This window comes from Trichosurus vulpecula, chromosome 1 (assembly GCF_011100635.1).
Source record: "Trichosurus vulpecula isolate mTriVul1 chromosome 1, mTriVul1.pri, whole genome shotgun sequence".
NCBI classification, from domain to species: Eukaryota; Metazoa; Chordata; class Mammalia; order Diprotodontia; family Phalangeridae; genus Trichosurus; species Trichosurus vulpecula.
Genome location: NC_050573.1, coordinates 287,900,750 through 287,922,482, shown reverse-complemented (window position 1 = coordinate 287,922,482; position 21,733 = coordinate 287,900,750). Strand labels below are relative to the sequence as shown.

Here is a 21,733-nt window from a genome sequence, read left to right as displayed (position 1 = left end):
AAGCTTTTTGGTCTCCTAGGTTGGATAGTCCTTCCCATTTGCTCTCTTTTGCAGACTCTAAGGATCGATTTACATAATAAATATCCTTTCCGTTGCCCTTACATGCTGCTACAGATCATGGTTTTTTTCTTATATTCTATTCTGTAAGTTATCAGTAGTATCAATTCCATTGTTTCAAGGTTTTCTAAGGCTTTTGATCAAGAGTCAGAAAAGAGAAAGAAAATGGAATAATGAGAATTTTTTCCATAACTTGGTTCCTTTTTTACTCAGAACCAGTAATAATAATAACTAATTACATTTTAAGGTTTATATAACACTAGCTGAATAAGGAATGTGTGAATTAGAGAGACAGATGACTTGAGAGTTATCAATCTTGAGATAATGGTCAATGCTTTGAGTGTGGAAGGAGAAAGTATAGTAAGCATTACCCCTCTCCCCCCTTCCCCCCTCCCCTCTGTTGTTGTTTTTTTTTTTTTTTGCCCATTCGAAACTGAGTTTCAGATAGGTAGAGTGACTTACCTGAGGTCACAGATCAAAGAAGTATCAAAGCTGGGATTCGAACCCAGACTGTCTGACTTCCAAGTTCAGCATTTTTCTATGACACCATACAAATGTTATGGTTTTGTTCACAAAAAACGAAAGTGAGATTCACCTACTTTTAAAAGGGAAACAAGCCTGGGGTGGTTCTGGACATTCATTAGAAGACATCCTTAGACACAGATGGTAGCTCTTGGGGGAAGAAAAAGATAGAATCACTAACTGGAACTGGAGAGCACTACTTATGAGATCAGCCCTGGATCAGTTAGGGGAAAGGGAATAAAAAAATTCGTAAAAAGAAAGGTAATAAAAGGAGAGGAGTGAAATCCAAAGCCAAAACATAAGAGAGAAAAAGAAAGCTTCTATGGCCATTAGCCATTCCTGGAAAGATAGACTGGAGCCAGATTGTGAAGGTCTTTAAATACCAAAAAAGAGGAGTTTGTATCTTAGCAAAGCTTCTTGAGCAAGTAAGACATCAGACATGGCCTTTAGAAATACTGTATAAGGTCAGTAGCTGTGTTGAGAAGAAGTATCAAATATGCGACCCAGAACACTCCTGGATTTGGCCCAAAGCACATTAAATGAAGTTTCTATCTAATTTTAATGTGTTGATGTATTAATGATAATTATATAAACATACGCACATATATGAGAGAGAGACAGAGAGAAAAAGAGAAAGAGAGAGATGGGATTTTTCAAAGTCAATATGTGGCCCATAGAGATCCTTACGTATGGTTTGGTAGCCCCTGTCTCTATTTGAATTTGACACCACTGGTGTAGAGGATGGACTAGAGAGGGAAATGACTGGAGGCTTGAAGAACTAAAAGGCTAGATTTAGAATATTCAGATATTTTAGATATTTTAAAATATGTATTATAGTATATATTATATAATATTCAAGTATTAACTCTAATTAAATTTAATTAACTAAATTAATTAAATTTTAATAAAGCCCACCTGGAAATAGATATGGAAAGAAGTATTTATTAAGTACCTACTATGTGCCGAACACTGTGCTGAGTGTTTTACAGATATTTCTCATTCCTTACAATAACCCGGGGAAGTAGGTGCTGTTACTATTCCCATTTTATAGGAGTAAGGGAAGAGGAATAACATTTACTATAACAAACATACTTACTTTGTGCCAGGCACTTGTGCTAAGTACTTTTTAAAAAAATATTCTCTCATTTGATCCTCACAACAACCCTGGGAGGTAGGTGCTATTATTCACATAATTTCATAGTTAAAGAAACTTTGGCAAACAGAGGACTAGTGACTTGCCTAAGGTCACAGTGCTAGTAAGCCTTGCCACCCAGGACAAAGTAGATAGATGACAGATATATGAATGGATGAATAGGTGATAGAGCATTTATTAAGTGCTTACTGTGTACCAGGCACTTAATAAGTGATGGGAATACAAAAACAAGAAAGAGAACCCTTATTCTCAAAGAGCTTACATTCAAATAAGGGAAGACAAAATAGACAGGGAAGGTGGACAGTGCAGTAGGGAAAGACTGGCTCAGAGACCCGGCAGGAGTATGGTGGTGGAAAGGCAGGCTGGACAGTAAGCTGGTGGTGGAAAGTGAGCAAGATGCCTTGGCCTTCTCATGATTTGAAGGTTTTAGACAGAGACTCATCAATCATTGCTTCCACTTCAGGGTGGAGTCCTCCACAGTAGGCCAGACAGTGTGGAAATGAAGCAGGCCAGAGGGTGAGTCAGAAATGGAGAGCTAGCACTCCTCCCTTACATCCTTCTACCCCCCACCCCCCAACTGACACACACAAATTCACAGCGCCAGGAGGAGGAATGTGCAGACGTTAAATTTCACTGTCACTTTCATTTCCTCTCCTTACCACCATTACTCCATTCATATATATATAATCCTATTCAAATCATTGTTGAAATACCAACAGGACATTGAGGTGGAGATGACTAATAGTCATGTATATTAAACATTTATTGGCCATGTATATATTGGTCATACATAGGTCAAACTCTCTTCTTTCTCAAAAAGTTTCATGCTTTGCTCTCAATCTTCCTTTCCACTCCAACAGTCAACCTAACCTTCAGTGACCTCAGTACTCCCATATACAACCCTTCAAACACCATGGCCTCCAAGCTCATCTCTTCAGTTCTCAGTGATGATTTCTCAACTCTAATTCAGCCACCCATGGGCATAGTATTATGTTAGACCTTCCCATAAATCCAAACCTTTTCACTTCTAGATTATGAACACTGAAATTTCCCTCTCTGATGTAAAATTCTGTTCTTCAACCTCTCCTATTAAAAGTAAAGATTCCTCTTAGGTCTGTTCTTCATAATCATTACTACTTCTAGTCCCTTAATTATTACCTATTTTCTTCTAATCTACCATTTCTTTTATGGACTCATTTTCCTTTCTTCACTGTCTTAACCAATTCAACAAGATAGTCTCATCTCCCCTTGATCTCCTTACCTTTTTATTCTGCTGTTCATAGCTTGCTAATCTTTGATCCTGTGTTACACTATACATTTTCTCCACTCGTTTCCAAGGTGCCAAAGCCTACTGGAGGTAGTCACAGAACCAAATAAACTGCACTTGTTACAAATGCATATCATCTAATCTCAATTGCACCCTCACTGCTGCAGGGCAAATATTTTCATTCATCTCTAATACTCACAGACGGAAGAAAAACCCTTCACCTCCTACTTTATTGAAATAATTGACGTAGTCCATCATGAGTTCCCTTAGCAGCACAACTTGAAACCTCTTTCCATCCTCTTAGGGCCTCTCCTCATTCATTCCTTCTTGGAGGGTGAGATGACTTTTCTCCATGCTAAAAGCTAACCCTATATTTATGCCCTTGATCCCATACCTTCCTGCTCCATTCAGGAAAATGTTTCATAATTGGTACCTCTCTCATCTTCAGTTTTTATCTAACTCCAGGTTCTCTCACAGCAGCCTGTAATCATGATCAGCTATCCCCTATCCTTAAAATTTTCCCCTTGATATTGCTATTCCATCAAGCTATCACACTCTATCTCTCTTCCTTTTCACTTTTAAATTCTACAAAAGTACATAGTTTACTCACTACATTTATATCTTCATAGTCTGCTTTTTCCTTAATCCCCTATAATCCAGCTTCCAACTCTACCATCTAGCTTCCAAACAGGCTAATCTACTAAAAACTTCTTTTCTCAAAGGGCACCTATGTACCTTTTACAGCTATGGAGAAGGGAAGAATTCTTAACTAAAAGAATAAATGTGATAGTAAAAATTAAATGGAAAAAAGATCGTGTAAAACAAAAAAACTTTTTTGCAAACAAAAAACTAAAACTAAACAACTAAAAGCAAAAAGTGAACTATAGAAACTATGATTTAGAATTTTTTTTCATAAATAGTTCTGATTAAAGCGTGATATCCAAGGTGTGTATATATATATATATATATATAATATATGTATATATATATTATATATATATATATATATGGAATTAAGGGAAATGTATGAGACCAAAAACTAATTCTCAAGAGATAAATAACCAAGAATAGATATGAATAAACAAGTTTCCAAAAGAATTTGCAAATTATCAAGAACCATATCAAAACGGACTCCAAATCACTAATGAAAAATTAAACTAAACAATTCAGATTTCAAATCCTACCCATAAAATTGTCAAAGATGACAAACAATATAAATAGTGAATGTCAGGGGGACTTTGAAAAGACAGATCCATTAATACACTGTTGGTAGAACTGTGAATTAGTTCAACCATTCTGGGAAAAAAATTTACAAGTGTGTGAAAAGATTCACTGTTATTCACATACTTTGGTGAGAGATCCTACTGCTAAGCATATACACGAGGAAATCAAAAACCAAATAAAAATCCCATATCTACAGAAGTAGTCATAATATCACTTTTTGTGATAGCAAAACACTGAAAATACATATGGGCTGCGTTCTTCTCAGTAGAATGTAAGTTTCTCAAATACAGGTTGTGTCACAGTTTTTATCTTTTTTATTCCCCAGTGTTGGGCAGAGTCCTTTGATTAACAATGTAAACATTTAGAAAATGAAATTTTAATTTATTTGTATGTATGTATGTGCATACTTATTGTATAATAGAGACTCTTTATTGTCATATTTCTGAGTCTCTGTGAGGGAAGGACTATAAGGTATAATGAAACAAGCAAAAGAAGCACCATAAGATCTAAACAAAAAGTATTCTTTACCAGTCTATTTTGCCTAGGCTTCAGTGGATATTTGAGGGGTCATTCATTCAGAGTAGCTTTTGTGTTCTAATAGTCTAGTTATATGGAGAAGGGTAAGAAGGGATTTAGGAGATATAATAGAGAAGAATGGCTTTGAGTGATTTGAGCCAATACAAGACCTGAAGGTATATGAAACTTCTGTATCACAAAGATTTTTAGAATCACTAGCTCTTCAAATTAGAAGTACTTTTAAAATTTGTCTGTACCTTCTAATATCTTTTACAAATTATATATTATATGTTTTATCACCTATGCTTGAATACTTCTAGTGACAAGGTACTACTTTTTTAGTATCTTCCTTATGTTGAGTAGAAAACTGTCATTGGTTGAGGATATAATTAGGTAGGTTCTTAGGTACACTACATAAATTTAAGTCTCCCATTTAAAAAAATACTCCCCAGAGTAATGAAAGAATTTGAAGTTGCAATTCTTGAGCCCATTTCAATAATTTTTTTAGAGACTGTGTAGAACAAGATTGATATCAGAAGACCAGAGGTAGCCAGATGTTATCCTAATTTTTAAAAAGTGAGTAGAGTAAAAGGAGTCTTGGGAAACTAAAGACCAGTGAGCTTGACATCCATCTTTGACAAAATTCTAGAACTAATTATTAAATGGATGACATGTCAGCACTTAGAAATTGGAACGATGGTCACTAATAGCAAGCATGGCTTCAGTTGACAGGTTTACTAGACAGGTAAATCAGGATAACTTGTGGACAGAGTATATCTGGATTTCATTAAGGAGTGTGATCGTTTTTCACATTCTTTTGGACAAGATGGAGATATGTGGACTGGGTGATTGGATTCTGGTGGCGTGTATTTGTAACTGGTTAAATGACTTTACCTAAGGAGTGTTAATTAACAGAAAGAGAATAGAATTCAGAGTCAGCCCAGAAAGGATTTCTAGTAATGTTGTCACATTCCTGTGTCCTCAGTCCTTTTTTGATCAATGTTAACATCAGTGACTTGGGTGAGATCTGGCAGCATGTTAACCAGATTTGTGGATTTCACATGAAATGAGAGAATTTGCTAAAATGTTGGGTGATTAGATGCTTGAAGACTCAATAATGAGCACCTAGGAAGATTTTGACTGGTTAGAATAATCAGTGAAACCTAATAAAATGAAATTTGACAAATGGAAAATTCTGTAGTTGGGTTCTAAGAATCAACTGCACAAATACAGTCTGGGATGATATGGCTAAATAGCAACTTAAATGAAAAAAGCATCCTGGCTTTAGTTGACTATATGCTCAGTATGAATCTTAAGTGCTATGCAGTTGCTAAAAAGAACATATTTGATTTTATGGAGTAGCTGGTAGAATAATGGATAGGATGCTAGACCTGGAGTCAGGAAAATCTGAGTCTGGTTTCAGACACTACCTATGTGACCCTGGCCAAACCATTTAACTTCTGTCTGCCTCAGTTTCCTAATTGTAAGATGGCAATGATATTATTCCTATCTCTTGGGGTTGCTGTGAGGATCAAATGAGATAATTAATATTTATAAAGCACTTAGTATAGTATCTGGCAAATAGTAGGTACTTTATAAATTCATTCCCTTTCTCTTCCCTTATGCTGCATTAAGACATGCTCACTGTCCAAAGACAAGGAGATTAATAATAATGGTAGCTATCATTTATAGATCACCTTACATGTGTTACTTTATTTGATCCTCATAACAACCATGGGAGGTAGGGGCTATTATCATCCCCATTTTATAGAGTAAGAACTGAGGCACAGAAAGATAAGATATCTAGGTGGCACAGTAGATGGAGCACAAGGACTAGAATCAGGAAGACTCTTAGTTCAGATCTGGCCTCAGACGCTCACTAGCTGTTTTATCATGGGCAAGTCACTTAACCCTGTTTGACTCAGCTTCCTCAACTGTAAAATGATCTGGAGAAGGAAATTAAAAACTTCTCCAGTATCTCTTCCAAGAAAACTCCAAATGGGGTCACTAAGAGTAGGATTCAACTGAACAACAACAAAAAGATTAAGTGACTCGTCCAGGGTCGCATAGCTAGTAAGTATCTGAGGCTGAAATTGGCCTCAGGTCTGCCTGACTCCAAGTCTAGTCTCCAAGCAGCACTCTGTTACCTAGATGCCTGAGTGACATAATGTTGTAAGAGCCCTTATACTTGGAATCAGGAGAGAGCTGGCCTCAAAATTCACCTCTAAATCTTACCAAGTAGATAGCCACAGGCATGACTCAGAGAATGGGATGATAAGGAGTCACCATTATGTAAACAATGATACATCTATCTGAATCTCAGTTTCCTTACCTAAAGGGTGGTGATAATAATATCTAGGCATTTATAGAGTACTTTAAGGTTTGCAAAACGCTTTACAGATATCTTATTTTATCCCCCAACAACCCTGAAACTGAGGCAGATAGAAGTTAAGTGAATTAATAGTTAATAAGCATCTGAGACTAAATTTGAATTCAGGTCCTCCTGACTCTAGTATCTACTGACTAAGTCAGGTCCAGAACTCTATCTACTGTATACCCAGCAATCTCAGAGAGGAAATATGATGACCAAACGAAATAATGAACGTAGAAGATGCTGCCATTCTTAAAGTACTATATAAATGCTTGCTATTGTTATCTTTATAAGTCTGATTATCCTCTGTGCTACACACACCATCTTTGATGATTATGTTCAGTTCTTAGAACCAAATTTTAAATGGGACACTGATGAGCTGGAATGTGTCCAATGAGAGACTTGATAGCTATCTTCAAATATTTAAAGGGATTGACAGAACTTCAAGGGCTGAAAAAGGGATAAGGTTTATCCTTGTGATTCCAGAGTTTAGAACAAGGAATTATGGGAGAAAAATTAGAGAGACAGATTTCAGCACAGTATAAAAAGTACAAGATTCTAACAAATCTAGGAAGTGGGGTTTTTTAGGTGTTAATTAGCTTACCATTACTGGGTATATTCATGGAAGGCTAGATGATCACTTCTCAGGGATGTCATATGGAATGTTTTAATAATTAATGATAGTAGTAAAGATGTACTGCTTTAAGGTTTACTAACCTCTTTATATATATGGTCTCATTTTATCTTCACAACAACACCATGTGGCAGATGTTTTTTTTTTCTCTTTGATGGATGAGGAAACTGAGGTATGACCTCTAAGGTGCTCTCCACCTCTGATTTCATATCATAATATAATTTTAAAGTAAGAAAGGAACATTAGGTTGTATGCAACCTCTTCCTTTTGTAGATAAGGAAATTGAGAGCTGAGAGAAGTTAAATGGGAATATATAGCTTCATTCTGATTTCTTCTTAATATCTGTATCAGATGGGATGCTGGGGAAAGAGACCTCACTGGCTCCATAATGCTTCCATTTCAAACTTTATGATTGTTTTATGAAAGAAATGTTGTCATTGATTGTCTTCACAAGGGCCCTTCTGTGGAAAGACATTGCATTGAAAATTAGGTAACAATTTAAAACTTTATTATAATCTTAAAACACATCATTAGGACTCGATGAGGTGCACATATAAATTGATAAGTTATGCCTACTCACTTCCAAAGGTTCCAATTATTACTTATTTCCTCCTCTATCTAAAAAAAATGCAGTAGTTTTATGTTTAAAAAAAGAACAAATTCTACGTGAGAGTTGTCTAGATATAAGCTAGGAATGAAGCAAGGAATACTTCTCTATTTTTAGGAAGTTCATAGATTTTGGAAAGAAAGTATGTTAATCTATGTTAATATTTATTCTGTTTTCCAAAGATGAAATCCAGATAGATCCTTTTTTAATACATCTCTCAGTATCCAATACTTCACTATTAGAAATTTCATTAGCAATCACATGCCACATGATAAGTACAGAGACAACTAGTACTGGAAAACCATGAGAGATTATATTCAGTATGGTTTTTGTGTGAAGCATAAGTTGTGTTTTTGCCTTTAAAAATTTCCTGTTCCTACATAATTTTGTAAACTCTTCATTATTTGATTAATGAGAGTACCCTATTTTTCAGACTTGTCAAATTTCAGAAAGCATGTCAATGTTCTTTTAATTTCTCTCTGTCTCTGTCTTTCTCTATCTCTCTCCCCTTCCCTCCTTCCCTCCCTCCCTCTCTCCCTCTTCCTCTCCCTCTCCATGTCTCTTCTCATACTCTTCTCCCCTCTCCTTCTATATGAGTACACATACACACATTTAAATACATGTACAGTAGTAACTCTAATGATTTTTAGATGAGGATTTCAGCAAAGTTCTATAAAGCCACTCAATGGAAGTAGGGCACTAGAGGATGTCAAAGAGGATTCAGAGATTTTCTCCTCTCTTAACTAAACCAAGTCTCAAGATTAGACTGTGGAGGAAGGAGGAATAGCTACAACTATTTCTTTGAGAACAAGAGATGGAGGAGAAATAGCATGGTGTAATGGAAAGAGAAATGAATTTGCATCCCATCTCTTCTCACATGTGCGACCTTGGAAATGTCCCTTAACTTCTCTGGGCCTGTTTTCCTCATGTGGAAAAGTGAAACTGTTAAACAAGATGACTTTTACCATTCCTTCCAACTCTAAATATATGGCCCTTTGTGTATATGTGTATATATGCATATTAAAACACAAGTCTATGATTATATGACATATGCACATATACATGTCATATATACAATTCTATAGCATTGCTTCTGGGTTCAAAGGCTGTAGGAGAATGGTCTTTGTACTGACAATAGAACAAAAATGGCTAACGAGGAGTTGTTGACCAGCCAATATTATCCACAACCTTAAGAGCATCCTTACAGCCTGTGTATGTATCCTTATCTCCCCACCCCACCAGTTCTGGGATCGTGATTAAATCAACTGCCATTTGTGGAAGCAGTATGTCAGTGTATTCCAATATGGGTCAACTCACAATCCCTGTAAAATTCCTGATCAAAGTGCCTTTTCCTTCACGCCACTCCCTTATGTGTGTTGTCTCCCCCTATATAATTCCTTGGGGACAGGGACTCGTTTTGCTTTTGTATTTGTAGTCCCAGTTGTTAGCACAATGCTTGGCACATTGTAAGGACTTCATGATTGCCTTTTTGTTCATTCACTTAGTTTAATTTCATTCATTATGACAGACAGGAGCAGTGGATTGGAACTAATAAGCTAACATTCAGTAAGACTTCATTTAAAAGCTTACATTTGGATACAAAAAAATAAACTTCACAATTATAAGATGGGGATGCATTTTGTCTGAAAAAGTTTGGGGAGTTAGAGTGGACTGCAAACTCAATATGGGCTACCAGTGGGATATGACAGCCAGAAAAGTGAACGTGGTATCGATTGAGCTGTATAAAGTATAGTTTCCAGAAATAGGGGATGATAGTACCACTTTCAGGCATCATCTGGAGTATTTTGTTTGGATCTGGTGGCCACAATTTAAGAAGGAAATTGATTAGATACAGAGCGTTCCAGTGGAGAGAAGCCAACATAAAGGGACTTGAGTCTATATCCTTTGAAAATAGGTTGAGAGGAGTAGTAGACGTGGAGATGTTTAACCTGGAGAAAAGAAGACTCTAGAGGGACAGGGCAGCTTTCCTGAAGTATTTGAAGATCTGTTATGTGGAAGAGGGATCAGGCATGTTCTATTTGACACCAGAGGGCACAATCAGTAAAAATGAGTGAGAGTTACAAAGAAGCAAACCTAAACTTGATGCCAGGAAAAATTTCCTAATAATTAGAATGGACTTAAAATGTAATACGCTATTTTAAGTGGTTGCATTCCTTCTTTCTTGGAAGTCTTCAAGCAAAGGCTAGATGACCATATTTCTGATTTTATAGTGGGGTTTCCTTTTGTGTATGTTTTGGAAAACATGGCTTCTGTGATCCCTTCCAATTCTCAAATTCTATGATATACATATATACACCTATTCTTCTTGTAATAAAAACAAAATTTCCTCAAAAATAGATGAGAGAAGCCTAAGGAGAGATTAGTTTAAGATCCAGCTAAATAAAATTATTCCCCAAATGCTCATAGATGCAAATAGAAGAAGGCAGCAAACTGGCGTCTGATAAAATATGTCTGCCAGCATTTTATGTGATTTATTTTCATTGGCAACAATAGTGGAACCACCACATTTGGACTCTACCCAAAGTATGTACTATGTTGAGAAGTGGCAAGTGCACATAAGCAAGTGAAGCATTCATTTTAAAATTTTCAAGGATTGAATCTCCTAATATCTCAAAAATAGCCAAAGGAATGCAAAAGATCACAAATAATTCTGTTATTGATTATGCTTTCTATAATATCTTTGAAAATGTTCCAAGTGGCATTTAATTTAACATATTTTCAATTTCAAATTTGAGAAGGAGAACAGGCATATTTTCCCAAGAAAGTTTCTATAATAGGCTACATAGACTAAAGCATTTGGAAAATGTAAAATCCTGGTGTGTTTATTGTAAACAATTTGTAATGAGGTATGCAACTTGTTAAGTAAAATTAACTCGTGAAGACTCTCCTCAGTCACAATATTTCTCACATGTATATTAAAATTATAAAAATAACTTCATGTCAGACACAACTATAGATAAAATTGCATTTCAATATTTTGATAAATGTTGATGTCAAGTGAGGTTTTAGGACATTTCCAGTGTCATGGAAGCAGTCCTGCACAGGATCCAATTAAAATAATGGCATATTATTTTTGGCAAATTTTTCCAAAATGTCACTATTTACAAATTTTATTATACTAACTGAATTGAGCAAGTATGAAATCCACAGTATTGAGAAAGAGATCCACCTGACCATTTACATTAGAAAAACTAAGTGGATGAAAAACACATTGCAGAGATTATGATGTGTAAGTGGATTTTCAGTCCATTAAATTAATTTATCCACATGAATATCTTAGACAGGCCCTTGAACAAAATTTCCAAAACTGAATAAGAGAAATTTCCTTGATTGTATTTGAGAAATCATGCATTGTTTTCAGTACTTTCAAGCTCCTTACTATTACAGAAACCCTTCTCTTTTTTATTCTTTTTTGAATTAGATTTTTTATTTTTAGTTTACAACACTCAGTTCCACATGTTTTTGAGTTCCAAATTTTCTTCCCTTCCCTCCCCTCCCCCCTCTCCTCCCAAGACGGTATGGAATGTGATATATGTTCTACATATACCTTTGCTTTGAACTTATTTTACACAATAGTCAGATTGTAAAGAAGAATTATGACCAATGGAATGAATCATGAAAAAGAAGAAACAAAATTTTTTAAAAAACGAGAAAAAAAGAGAGCAAATAGTTTGTCTCAATATGCATGCAGACTCTGTAGTTCGTTCTCTGGATGTAGATAGCTCTTTCCATCAGGAGTCCTTTGGAGTGTCTTTGAAGCTTGTATTGCTAAGAGCCAAGTCTATCAAAGTTAGTCATCACAGAAGCAATATGACTGTGGTTGTATACAATGTTCTCCTGGTCATGTAGGTCTTTCCAGGTTATTATGAAGTCCGTATCTTCCCCATTTCTTATAGAACAATCCTTCTCTTTAACACAATTATCTTCTATGTGTCAATAATTAAATGCTATGGTTTGGAAAAAGAAAAGAGGGCACAGCTGAAACATGCATATACATGTTTTCTGGAAAGATTTTCATTCAAGCAGTGATATAAAGGACATTAATGAAGATACATATGATTAAAAATAATTTTATTTGGTCAGCTAGTTAGAATGATAGAAAATAGATAGGGAGTGCTATTGTACCTCTTGGGTTCTCAAAAATATTAAAAGAATAAGTGAAGGATTCTAACATTTTGAGGAACCCCCTACATTGAATAGTTTTGGAGAAATATGGTTAAAATTGCCAAGAGTAAAAAGGCTTTAAGGGATTAGAATTTGCATATGAGGCAAAGTGTAAGGATGAAATGATAAATTCCCTCAGAATATAAAAATACCCATAATATTCTAAGCCTTCTAGGGTTAAGCATAGCCAAAGGTTTTCATGCCTTTAAGTATTTTTTGTTCTAGCTTTTTTACTCTAATTGCCTAAGATAACTTTAATTTTCTCAGTTAACTAAGAAAATTCATTCTGAACACATTTGTAGAATTATACTAGAAGGACAACAAACAAGTAAAAGATAAATCAACAAACATTTATTAAGTACTTACTATGTGCCAGTCACTGTGCTAAGCATTGATAAAGAGAGAGGCAGAAATAGTCGCTAACTTCAAGAAGACTACATTTAATGAATGATTCAGCTCACACATAAATAGGTGTATACGAGCTATATTCAGAGTATATTGAAGGTCACCTTAAAGGGGAAGCAATAGCAAAAGAGGGGCCTGGAAAATGCTTTCTGAAGTAAGATTTGAGCTGAGTATTGAAAAAAAAGGGTTTCTAAAAGACAGAGGAGGAAGAACATCCAGATCTAGGGGCAGCAAATACAAAGTCATAGAATTGGAGTGTGAGGAACACCAAATAGGCCAGTATGACTAGAGTATAGAGCGTATAGCGAGGGGTGAAGTGTAAAGGGATAAGAAAGGTAGGAAAAGCCAAGTTGTGATGAACTTCACATGCCAAACAAAGGACTTTATATTTGATCTTGAATATAACAAAGAGCCACTGGAGTTTATTGAAAGGGGGAGGGAATGGCCAGAACTGCACTCTATAGGAAAACCATTTTGATGACTGTATGGAGGATGCATTGCAGTGGGGAGAGACTTGAGGGAAGGAGACCAGGTAGAAGGCTGTTTCACTAGTTCAGGATGCAGGTAGAGTGCCTTGACTAGAGTGGTGGATGTGTTAATGTAGAGAAAGGAACATATATAAAAGAGATGCTGAAAAGATAAAAACAACAAGATTGATGACTGATTGAACATATAGAATGAGTGAGACTCGGAAATCAGGGATGTCACCTGCATGCTCTGATCCTTGGTGACTAATAAGATATCTTATGAGTAGTAATAAAATTTGGAAAAAGAGTGGGTATGGAGTAGGGGAGGAGAGAAACAATTCCATTTTGGACCTATTAAGTTTAAGGTACCTATGGGGTATCCAGTTCAAGATGTTCATTAGGTAGTTGGTAATATGGGCATGGAACTCAGGAAAGAAATTATGGTTGGATATATAGATCTTAGAATCATATGACTAGAGAGAATAACTGAATCCCTGGGAACTGATGAAATCAAGTGGATTGGAAATAATGAAAAGAGAAAATGGCACAGGGCAGAGATTTGGGAGCTATGATAGCTTAAAAAAAAGAATGGGAGATATAGGTATATTTGTAGGTAATAGGAAATGGGCTAATAGATAAGGAGAGATTAAAGATTAGAGAGATAATGATAACAGGGGAGTTTTCTAGAGAGTTTTCAGGGGGGAATCTTGAAGAGTTGACCTTGGCAGGAAGAAGGGTCATTTGGAAGGAAAGGAGAGAGGAAAGAGAGACAGGAAGAAGAGTAGGGCTGGAGGGAGGAAGAATTTGCATAATCAATTCTTTTCATAACAAATCTTTTACCAACAAGAAGAGTGGATCCTACATATTTGACCTCTAACATCAAAGTTTCAGATGGACTTATAAGGAAAATGAAAATATTGCTTTAAAAATGAGAATGGCATATGAAATACATCAAGTATAAATGGTCTGAGTTAAATGCAACAGATTTGAGGGTATTGAAAGATCAATTATCAAGATACCCGAAGGAGACACAGATACCAGTTGCATAGAAATATATCTGACCTTATTATGGTCCCCTCTCAAAATGAGAGAAAAATATTGATAACTGAAGACCCATGTCTTTTTCCATCTATATAAAATTGTTTTGAAAATAATCCATATGTATATCAAGGCTACCCTTGATAAGAATATTAGAAGATAATAGGAAGACTTTGGAAGTGATAACCTGCAGTAGATCATGACTTTATCCATCTCCTAGCTCCTTCCTATTGAAGAGGTTGTTCCTCATGCCTAAAAATGTTGTCCTTCCTCACTCCTACCTCTTAGAATCTTAAGCCTCTTCAGAGCTAAAGTGCCTCCTACTACATAAGATATTTCTTGATCCCACTTCAGCCAATTGCTAGCGTCCCCCCCCCAATCCTTGATAACACGTAGCACATTGCCTAGCACATAGTACCAAACAAACGCTTACTGATTGATGGATTGATTGATCAAGAGAAACCAAAACTTAGCACAGTGTGGGTCTATCCTTTGTGGTGAACTTATGGAAGGACATGTAGTAAAGTCACACAGGATGGGCAGGCATGGATAGATTATGAGTTATATCATTGGAGGGAATATTCACATCAGAGAGATCACAAATCTGTGTAGGAATATAGCTCCTCAGATAATTGATCAAAAATCTGCAGTCAATCAGTATCTTCTTACCAGGAGTTCCTATTCCTAATCATGTAAATGATAGAGAATAGTTTTGCTTCCATATCATTTGTCTCCCTAAAAAGGAAGCATTTATCTTCCAAATAATTTATTATATCTACAGCATTAAGATTAAGATGCCCTTAATTTTTTGTTTAAATAAGAGAAGCTATTCTATTGGACTTGTGTGGCTGATCAGTATTTTTAAAAGAATTGTTGCTTGCAGTTATTCTTTTCCTAAGGGTCATTTTTTTTACATTTGTAAAACTTTATTTTTACTTGTGAATAACATTAACATTATTATTGATTCTCTCAAAACTGTATCTAATTTCCCCAAATAGCTGCACAAGAGAGGGCTAGCTTTCTCTTTTTGTTTGTTTTCTATAATTTTTAGTTTAATTGATTCTGGTTTAGGGTGTATGTGTGTGTGCATGCGCGTGCTTGAGCACATGCACACTACGGTTCTCTGGATATTCATGGATATACACACATTCTATAAACGATTTCTTTTTCTAGTTAAAACAGAGCCAATGAGCAGCAGTGAGATTGCTACAACAGCAGCAGACGCTTCTTTAGACAACTTCTCAGGATCAGGTATGAAGCAAAACTTAATATTCTGATTAATCCTTGTGCTAAGCACTCTTTCCTCTTCCTTTGTATTCTACTAAGGGATATACCGCTTCTCTTGAAAATTTTGTGCAGCTCATCTAAGTGACACAATCTATTGATAATTTAATAGCTATTTTAGTATCCTGCCTAAAATCTATCTATTGGCGATTCACCCAAAATTAAGTTGAAGAGGTTTAACTTTACTGCTGGCTTCATAAAAGATTAAAATGTGAAAGGGAACACAAAGTGTATGTGGTAACATTTATAACACAAAGAAAGCATTTGCTTCTTCACACAATATAAACAGCATAATCAGAGATGAGACATAATTGATGTTTGATTAAGAAGTATTTTAGAACTTTTTCTGGAGGAAGGGTCCTAGGTTAAATGTGAATTTGTGTTTCAGCTGCCTTAGGATGTTCACCTAGGGGAAAAAACTATGTTTGGTTACAAGTATACATTTCCAAAAATGTATAGAATCAGTTCTGTGTAAATTAAAATAATACTGGATCATGTTTGAATGTTTCTGATTGTCACAATCTGAAATATATTCAAACACAGAATTTGTGTTTCTCTGAAATGTTAAAGAACACAATGTCACAGGAAATGAGAAATGTAAGTTACACATGTAAAGGAATCCTAGCTATCATGGTTTCTGAGTCATTGTATACAAATGAGAATCTATAGTATATATCTGATGGTGTTTTAGAGACAGAAATTAGAAAATGTTCCAATGGTAATCCATTTCAATATCAATGTATTCTTACCTAGGTCTGGATGATAATTTGGATAGCCTGCTATGTTCTTTTCAAAACAATTTGTTTCCTCAGGTTTTATTACATTTCCAGCAGCAGTTAGTTTTGTGTACATTTGGGATGTGCATAAAACATAACACTCTGTTCTGCTAACAGTCACTTAGAAAGTATAACAATATGGTTCTGTACTTGTGGAGACTTGGGAATGCTTAGTTAGCATTTTAGTTGGATTACTTTAGGTATGTATATATCCATATTGCTATCCATATTTTTTCCCTTCTTTCTAGCAATTGGAAGTAGTGGCTTCAGCCCAAGACAAACACATCAGTTTTCCCCACCACAGATATATCCTTCCAAGTAAGATGTATTTTCTCTTAATAAATATTTTTAATAAGAAAGTTTTTACCTAAATTCAAATCTTAATTGGGTCCATGTGTGAAATCATAATTTAAAATCAAAACTTGTGCTTCAGGGAGTTGAATGTACTTACTTCTTACTAAAAGTAAGAATTTGCTTTAACTGTTGTTTGGAAGAATTTTTCTTTTCTATAGTAGAGTCTATTACAATGTCAAATAGCAGAGTTATGATATAGTTTTTACTCAGAAACCTTGCATGTTTCCATCTAATGCATGGGCTTTCTATTTTCTGTCATTTCTGACAAATAGCAGACCATACCCACATATTCTCCCTACCCCTTCCTCACAAACTATGGCTGCATATGGGCAAACACAGTTTACCACAGGAATGCAACAGGCTACAGCATATGCCACATACCCACAGCCAGGACAGCCATATGGAATCCCTTCGTATGGTGAGTACATTATTAGCAGCATTATGTAGTATTTCATGCTTGTGTATTTAAAAGATTCACTTGAGGGAGCCTTAGGAAGTCTTAGCTTGGAGCCAAATTTTCAGAAAGTATTTTCTTCCCCTTTGGCTTCCAAATTCCCCACAAGATTAATCTGATTATGTATTGATCATACTACACATTGATTATTTGGGTAGTACAGGTGACAGCCTGCATAGTCTACGTGAACTCTTTAAATTGTCATTTTCCTTAATTATATTTTTGTGTTTTATTTTTGCACTCATAAAATATCATTTTGTGCATTTTTTCTAAAAAATGGGTGAAGTCTTTGGTAATTAGCCACTTTTTTATTTCTCAGATATCCACCTTTTATTGGGGGAAGTAGAAGAGAGAATTAACAAGTTCTCCCTATCCTTTTCTATGGCAGTATTATCAAAGGTCAGAGCAATCAACAGTCAGGAAAATGACATAGACACTACCTTCTACGATGTATTTTTGGGAGAAAGTAAATGAGGAAGTGTTTGAAGATCTTGTATGCATGAAAAATGATCATATTTTGAGATTTATGGGTAACTTTGGTCTGTGGGAAAATACGGACCTTGGGATTCATTCTAGCCTGTATGGAGTGAAAACTGTCTTTTAAGGTCCTACATTAATTTAGAACAAGCATTCAATATAAAGTTTTAGTTATTTTAGGAGTGGGTTTTTGGCCATTTTTCATCATATCATGATTTTAATGTTGATCATTTTAATTTATCTATGTGTTACATTTATTATACAAGTGAGATGAAGGGGAGGAGAGAAGGGAACCTGACTGTAATTCAATGTCGTAGCATCAAGCATAAGCATTAGTAAAGCAAATATCTTAGTTACTACCCACTTCATGTGTTTTATTCTCCATTTGTCCTGATTTCAGGGACAACTGTTTTACTTTTAAGTATTTTTAATGTTAAAACTGTAAGAATGTCATTTAGAAATACAATAGGAATTAGACTAGGAAGCTCTGATCTGAGTCTAGTTCTTTCAAACCCTTAGGAAAATTCCTTGATTTCAGTATAATGATGAAGTTCCCCTAAAATGAAATAAGAATAACAAGGTTTCCATGAGTTTTAGATCTTAAGGGTAATTTTTTTAAATGTAAAATTTTTCTTTCTAATTTCCCTCATGTCCTTCCTCTTTATCCCCCTCCCCCAAGTAGTTCTTCAGAGAATTATTTTCCTCTCTTTCTTAGGCTGTGACTAAAAACAACTGTAGGTTTACAGTTATCCTTAATCATGGTCCAAATGTAATGACGGGGCCTCATTGTTACCAAGTTCTAGGCTTGACCTTGTGATGTTAGACTTTAGCATTGGGAACCATTTTATGGTGTTATAATAAATGCGTAGTGTCAGCATGGTGTGGATAGAGTCAGTCTTAGATGCCTAAAGGCTTGAGTTTGAGCTCTACTTCTAACATTTACCAGCTGGGTAACTCTGGGCAAGTCATTTAACTTTTCAGGGCCCTAGGCAACCCTCTAAGACTTTAAATTACCGAACAGTGTTGATCTCCCTTGATAGAATTTTGTCAGTGAGATTTCTTTATAACAATAAGGGAAATTCCCAACCCTAATGAAATCTGGTCTGTAACAACAACAAAAAAGGCAAAGGATTCAAATTTTTCATTTTGTACTATGAACTCTGATTTAGGCAAAAGGGGGGATTCAATATTCAAAAATACATGAAACCAGTATAAAGAATGGGAAAGGGAACTATTGACAAACTTTATGTATTTTGTATGCAATTTTAAAAATCGTATGCTTTGGAGAGGCTCAGTAATATGGTAGAGGAGTAGTCTTCAATCAGGCAGATCTGGGTTCAAGTTCTTCCTCTGAAACATACTAGTTTTGTGACCATAGACCACAGACATCATAGCTCCCCAAGCTACTTTCTAAGGAAATAATTCACAGATTAGTTACTGATATACATCAAGAGGAGTTTCCACAATTATTCCTCATGTTATTGAAATAATAGGTCCAGATTCTCTGTCTTCTCCCTCCTACCTACCCCCGCCCAAAAAAAAATAGGTAAACATGTTTCTCTAAACCATCATTTACCATGATTTGAATATAGCAAATGTGTTCCAGGAAAATGTTAACATGAAATTTGGTTTCCCTCTTAATTCTAGGCCTGACAAAGCTCCCATTGACTTCAAAAAGAAATTTTCTAGTAGAATCACATTTGTTGCGGGCAGAGAAAAATAGGGCAATCTTGTGTACCCATTAGTTATTATTAGTCATTTTTAAAGTTGGTTGCTGAGACAAAGCAGCCACGGGTTTTGTCACCTCCAAAATTCCCAAGTGCTAAGCTAGTAGACAGCTGGCAAGAAGCAGGAATGACATTTTTGTGCATGCCCTGTTTAACCTGTGGTAACAGTTGGGTTTTCATTTTTGGCCTCATCCAAAATCTCTTATTGAATAACACAGACAAAATAGGATAATAGAAATATATTTTTCCAACTCTTCAAAAAATAAACACAGTCCATATAAATCAAAGGTCATCTATTAATATCATTACTTGCTTTACAAAAGAACACAAATGTGTGTAATTAAGGTAGATTTGTTTTTCTAGAGGACAGATTTTGGGGAAAAGAACTTGAATATTTTATCTCTTCCATTGAAGAGTAATCTTTATTTAGACTCGAAGGTGTAATGATAGTATATCCTCATAAACTTACATTCGCTTTATATTGTTATTAATAAAACAGTATAAATACTATTAGTTGCTTTGTGACTAAACCATTGCTATTTGTATGCTATTGTGTTTTTACCAATTTTTGAATCTGAACAAATAGATAAGCTATTACTAACTGATTTAGGTGCATTGTGGGCAGGCATCAAGACAGAAGGCGGATTGTCCCAATCACAGACACCTGGACAGACAGGATTTCTAAGCTATGGCACAAGCTTTAGTACTCCTCAACCTGGACAGGCACCATACAGCTACCAAATGCAAGGTCTGTATTCATTTTGGCATTGTATTTTCTCTGATTTCCTTTATTGTGGGGAGTGGAGAGACAATGTACCAGGCACTATGTGAGCACTTTGCCATCATCTCATTTAGAACACTAAGCTAATTCTGTAATAGTAATCATGTGCCCATATAATATAATATGACTAAATTCAAAGAGAGTAGACTAAGTGAAAAGAATGTTTTAGAATGTTTGCAACGAAGTATAATTTTCAAGTAAAGAAAATGCAGTGTTCTGCAACATGGCCATGTCATATGTTAAGAGCAGCAGCTACAATAACAACAAAGAATCCATACTGTGTAAGCTTTGGAGTTGGATCCAGAGGACCTGAGTTTGAATCCCACCTCTGCTCTTTTTTCCATGTGTGACCTTACAAAAAATCATTTCACCTCCCTGGGCCTCAGTTTCTTCATCTGTAAAATTAAGCATTTGATCAAGACTAGATGGTTTCTAAGTTCCCTTTCATTTCTAAATCTGTGATCCTAAGAATTTCATCAATGAAATATAATGGCTTGAATAATTTATAAATACTGAAGAGTTGTTCATTTGTTGTGGGGAAGGGTGGAGGATATACAACCTTTCTTGATAGGACTAGTAAATATTAACAAAATTTATTAAACACAATGCTGAAAATAAATGCAGCCTTTCAAAAATTCATACTTTTCTCTTTTCCACACACCAAGGTGAAAATGCTTCATGTGGGCTCAGTCATGGGTTTAATATTTTGTTCAAGTATCAACTTTGCTGTTTTTGGAGAAGCTCATCACCAGATTGGCTGCAGGTGATTGATTTTTATTAGCCATGACAACCCTCAGAGGTCATCTATTAAATTATAGTGGAGAGAGTATGCTACACCATTGGTTCCCATTTATTAAGTGGTTCATGAACCCCTTTGGGTTGGTCAAAGGGGGTTCATGCTAGAAATTCTTTCTTTAATAGCACCTTAACCAGTAAATAATTGCCCAATAATGTTATAAATATATTTTTCCTCTGTGATAACAAGCCTGTACATGTTTACATTTGTTTCTGTAGCAATTTAGAATTTTGGGGGGCAAAAATTATTAATTTGGTCATCGTATGCACTTAAAATTAAAAGAGTATTAAGGGTGGTATATTAAATTATTCTAGGGCTTCATGAGGCATTTTGTTGTTATTATTGTTGAAAGGGGTTTGCAGAACAAAAATGTTGGGAAATACTGCCATGTACATATGGCATTGCAGATCTTTGAAGTATTGAAATAAAACCATCTTAGGAGGGAAAAAAACAAAGGAATCTATTGTTCTAAAAAAGAGTCCCACCATTTAAGCCCTATTCTGTTGGCCCACAATGGTGTGGAAATTTCAAAATCTATCTCCGTAAAATATAAGCTCTGGAAGTTCCTACCAATCTGGAAAGGCTGAGGTATAAGCCTGGTGATGGACTCTCTCTCTTATCCAAATGTTGTTGTTGTG

At 35.4% G+C, this 21,733-nt stretch overlaps 1 protein-coding gene across 6 annotated transcripts in view; it reads left to right on the top strand.

Moving 5' to 3' along the window:
* The window catches only part of EYA1 (EYA transcriptional coactivator and phosphatase 1), a 159,649-nt gene that overhangs the window by 23,489 nt on the left and 114,427 nt on the right, over positions 1-21,733 (top strand). For 2 of the 6 annotated variants that reach the window (XM_036765874.1, XM_036765866.1), the window contains exons 1-2: positions 17,176-17,278; positions 20,144-20,270. In XM_036765874.1, coding sequence (XP_036621769.1) covers positions 17,176-17,278; positions 20,144-20,270 — 230 coding nt within the window. Of the gene's footprint in view, positions 1-9,436; positions 9,449-15,619; positions 15,698-16,754; positions 16,825-17,132; positions 17,279-19,120; positions 19,127-20,128; positions 20,271-21,733 lie in introns of those variants that run through there. The other 4 variants (XM_036765859.1, XM_036765897.1, XM_036765889.1 and 1 more) reach the window with 4 other exon arrangements.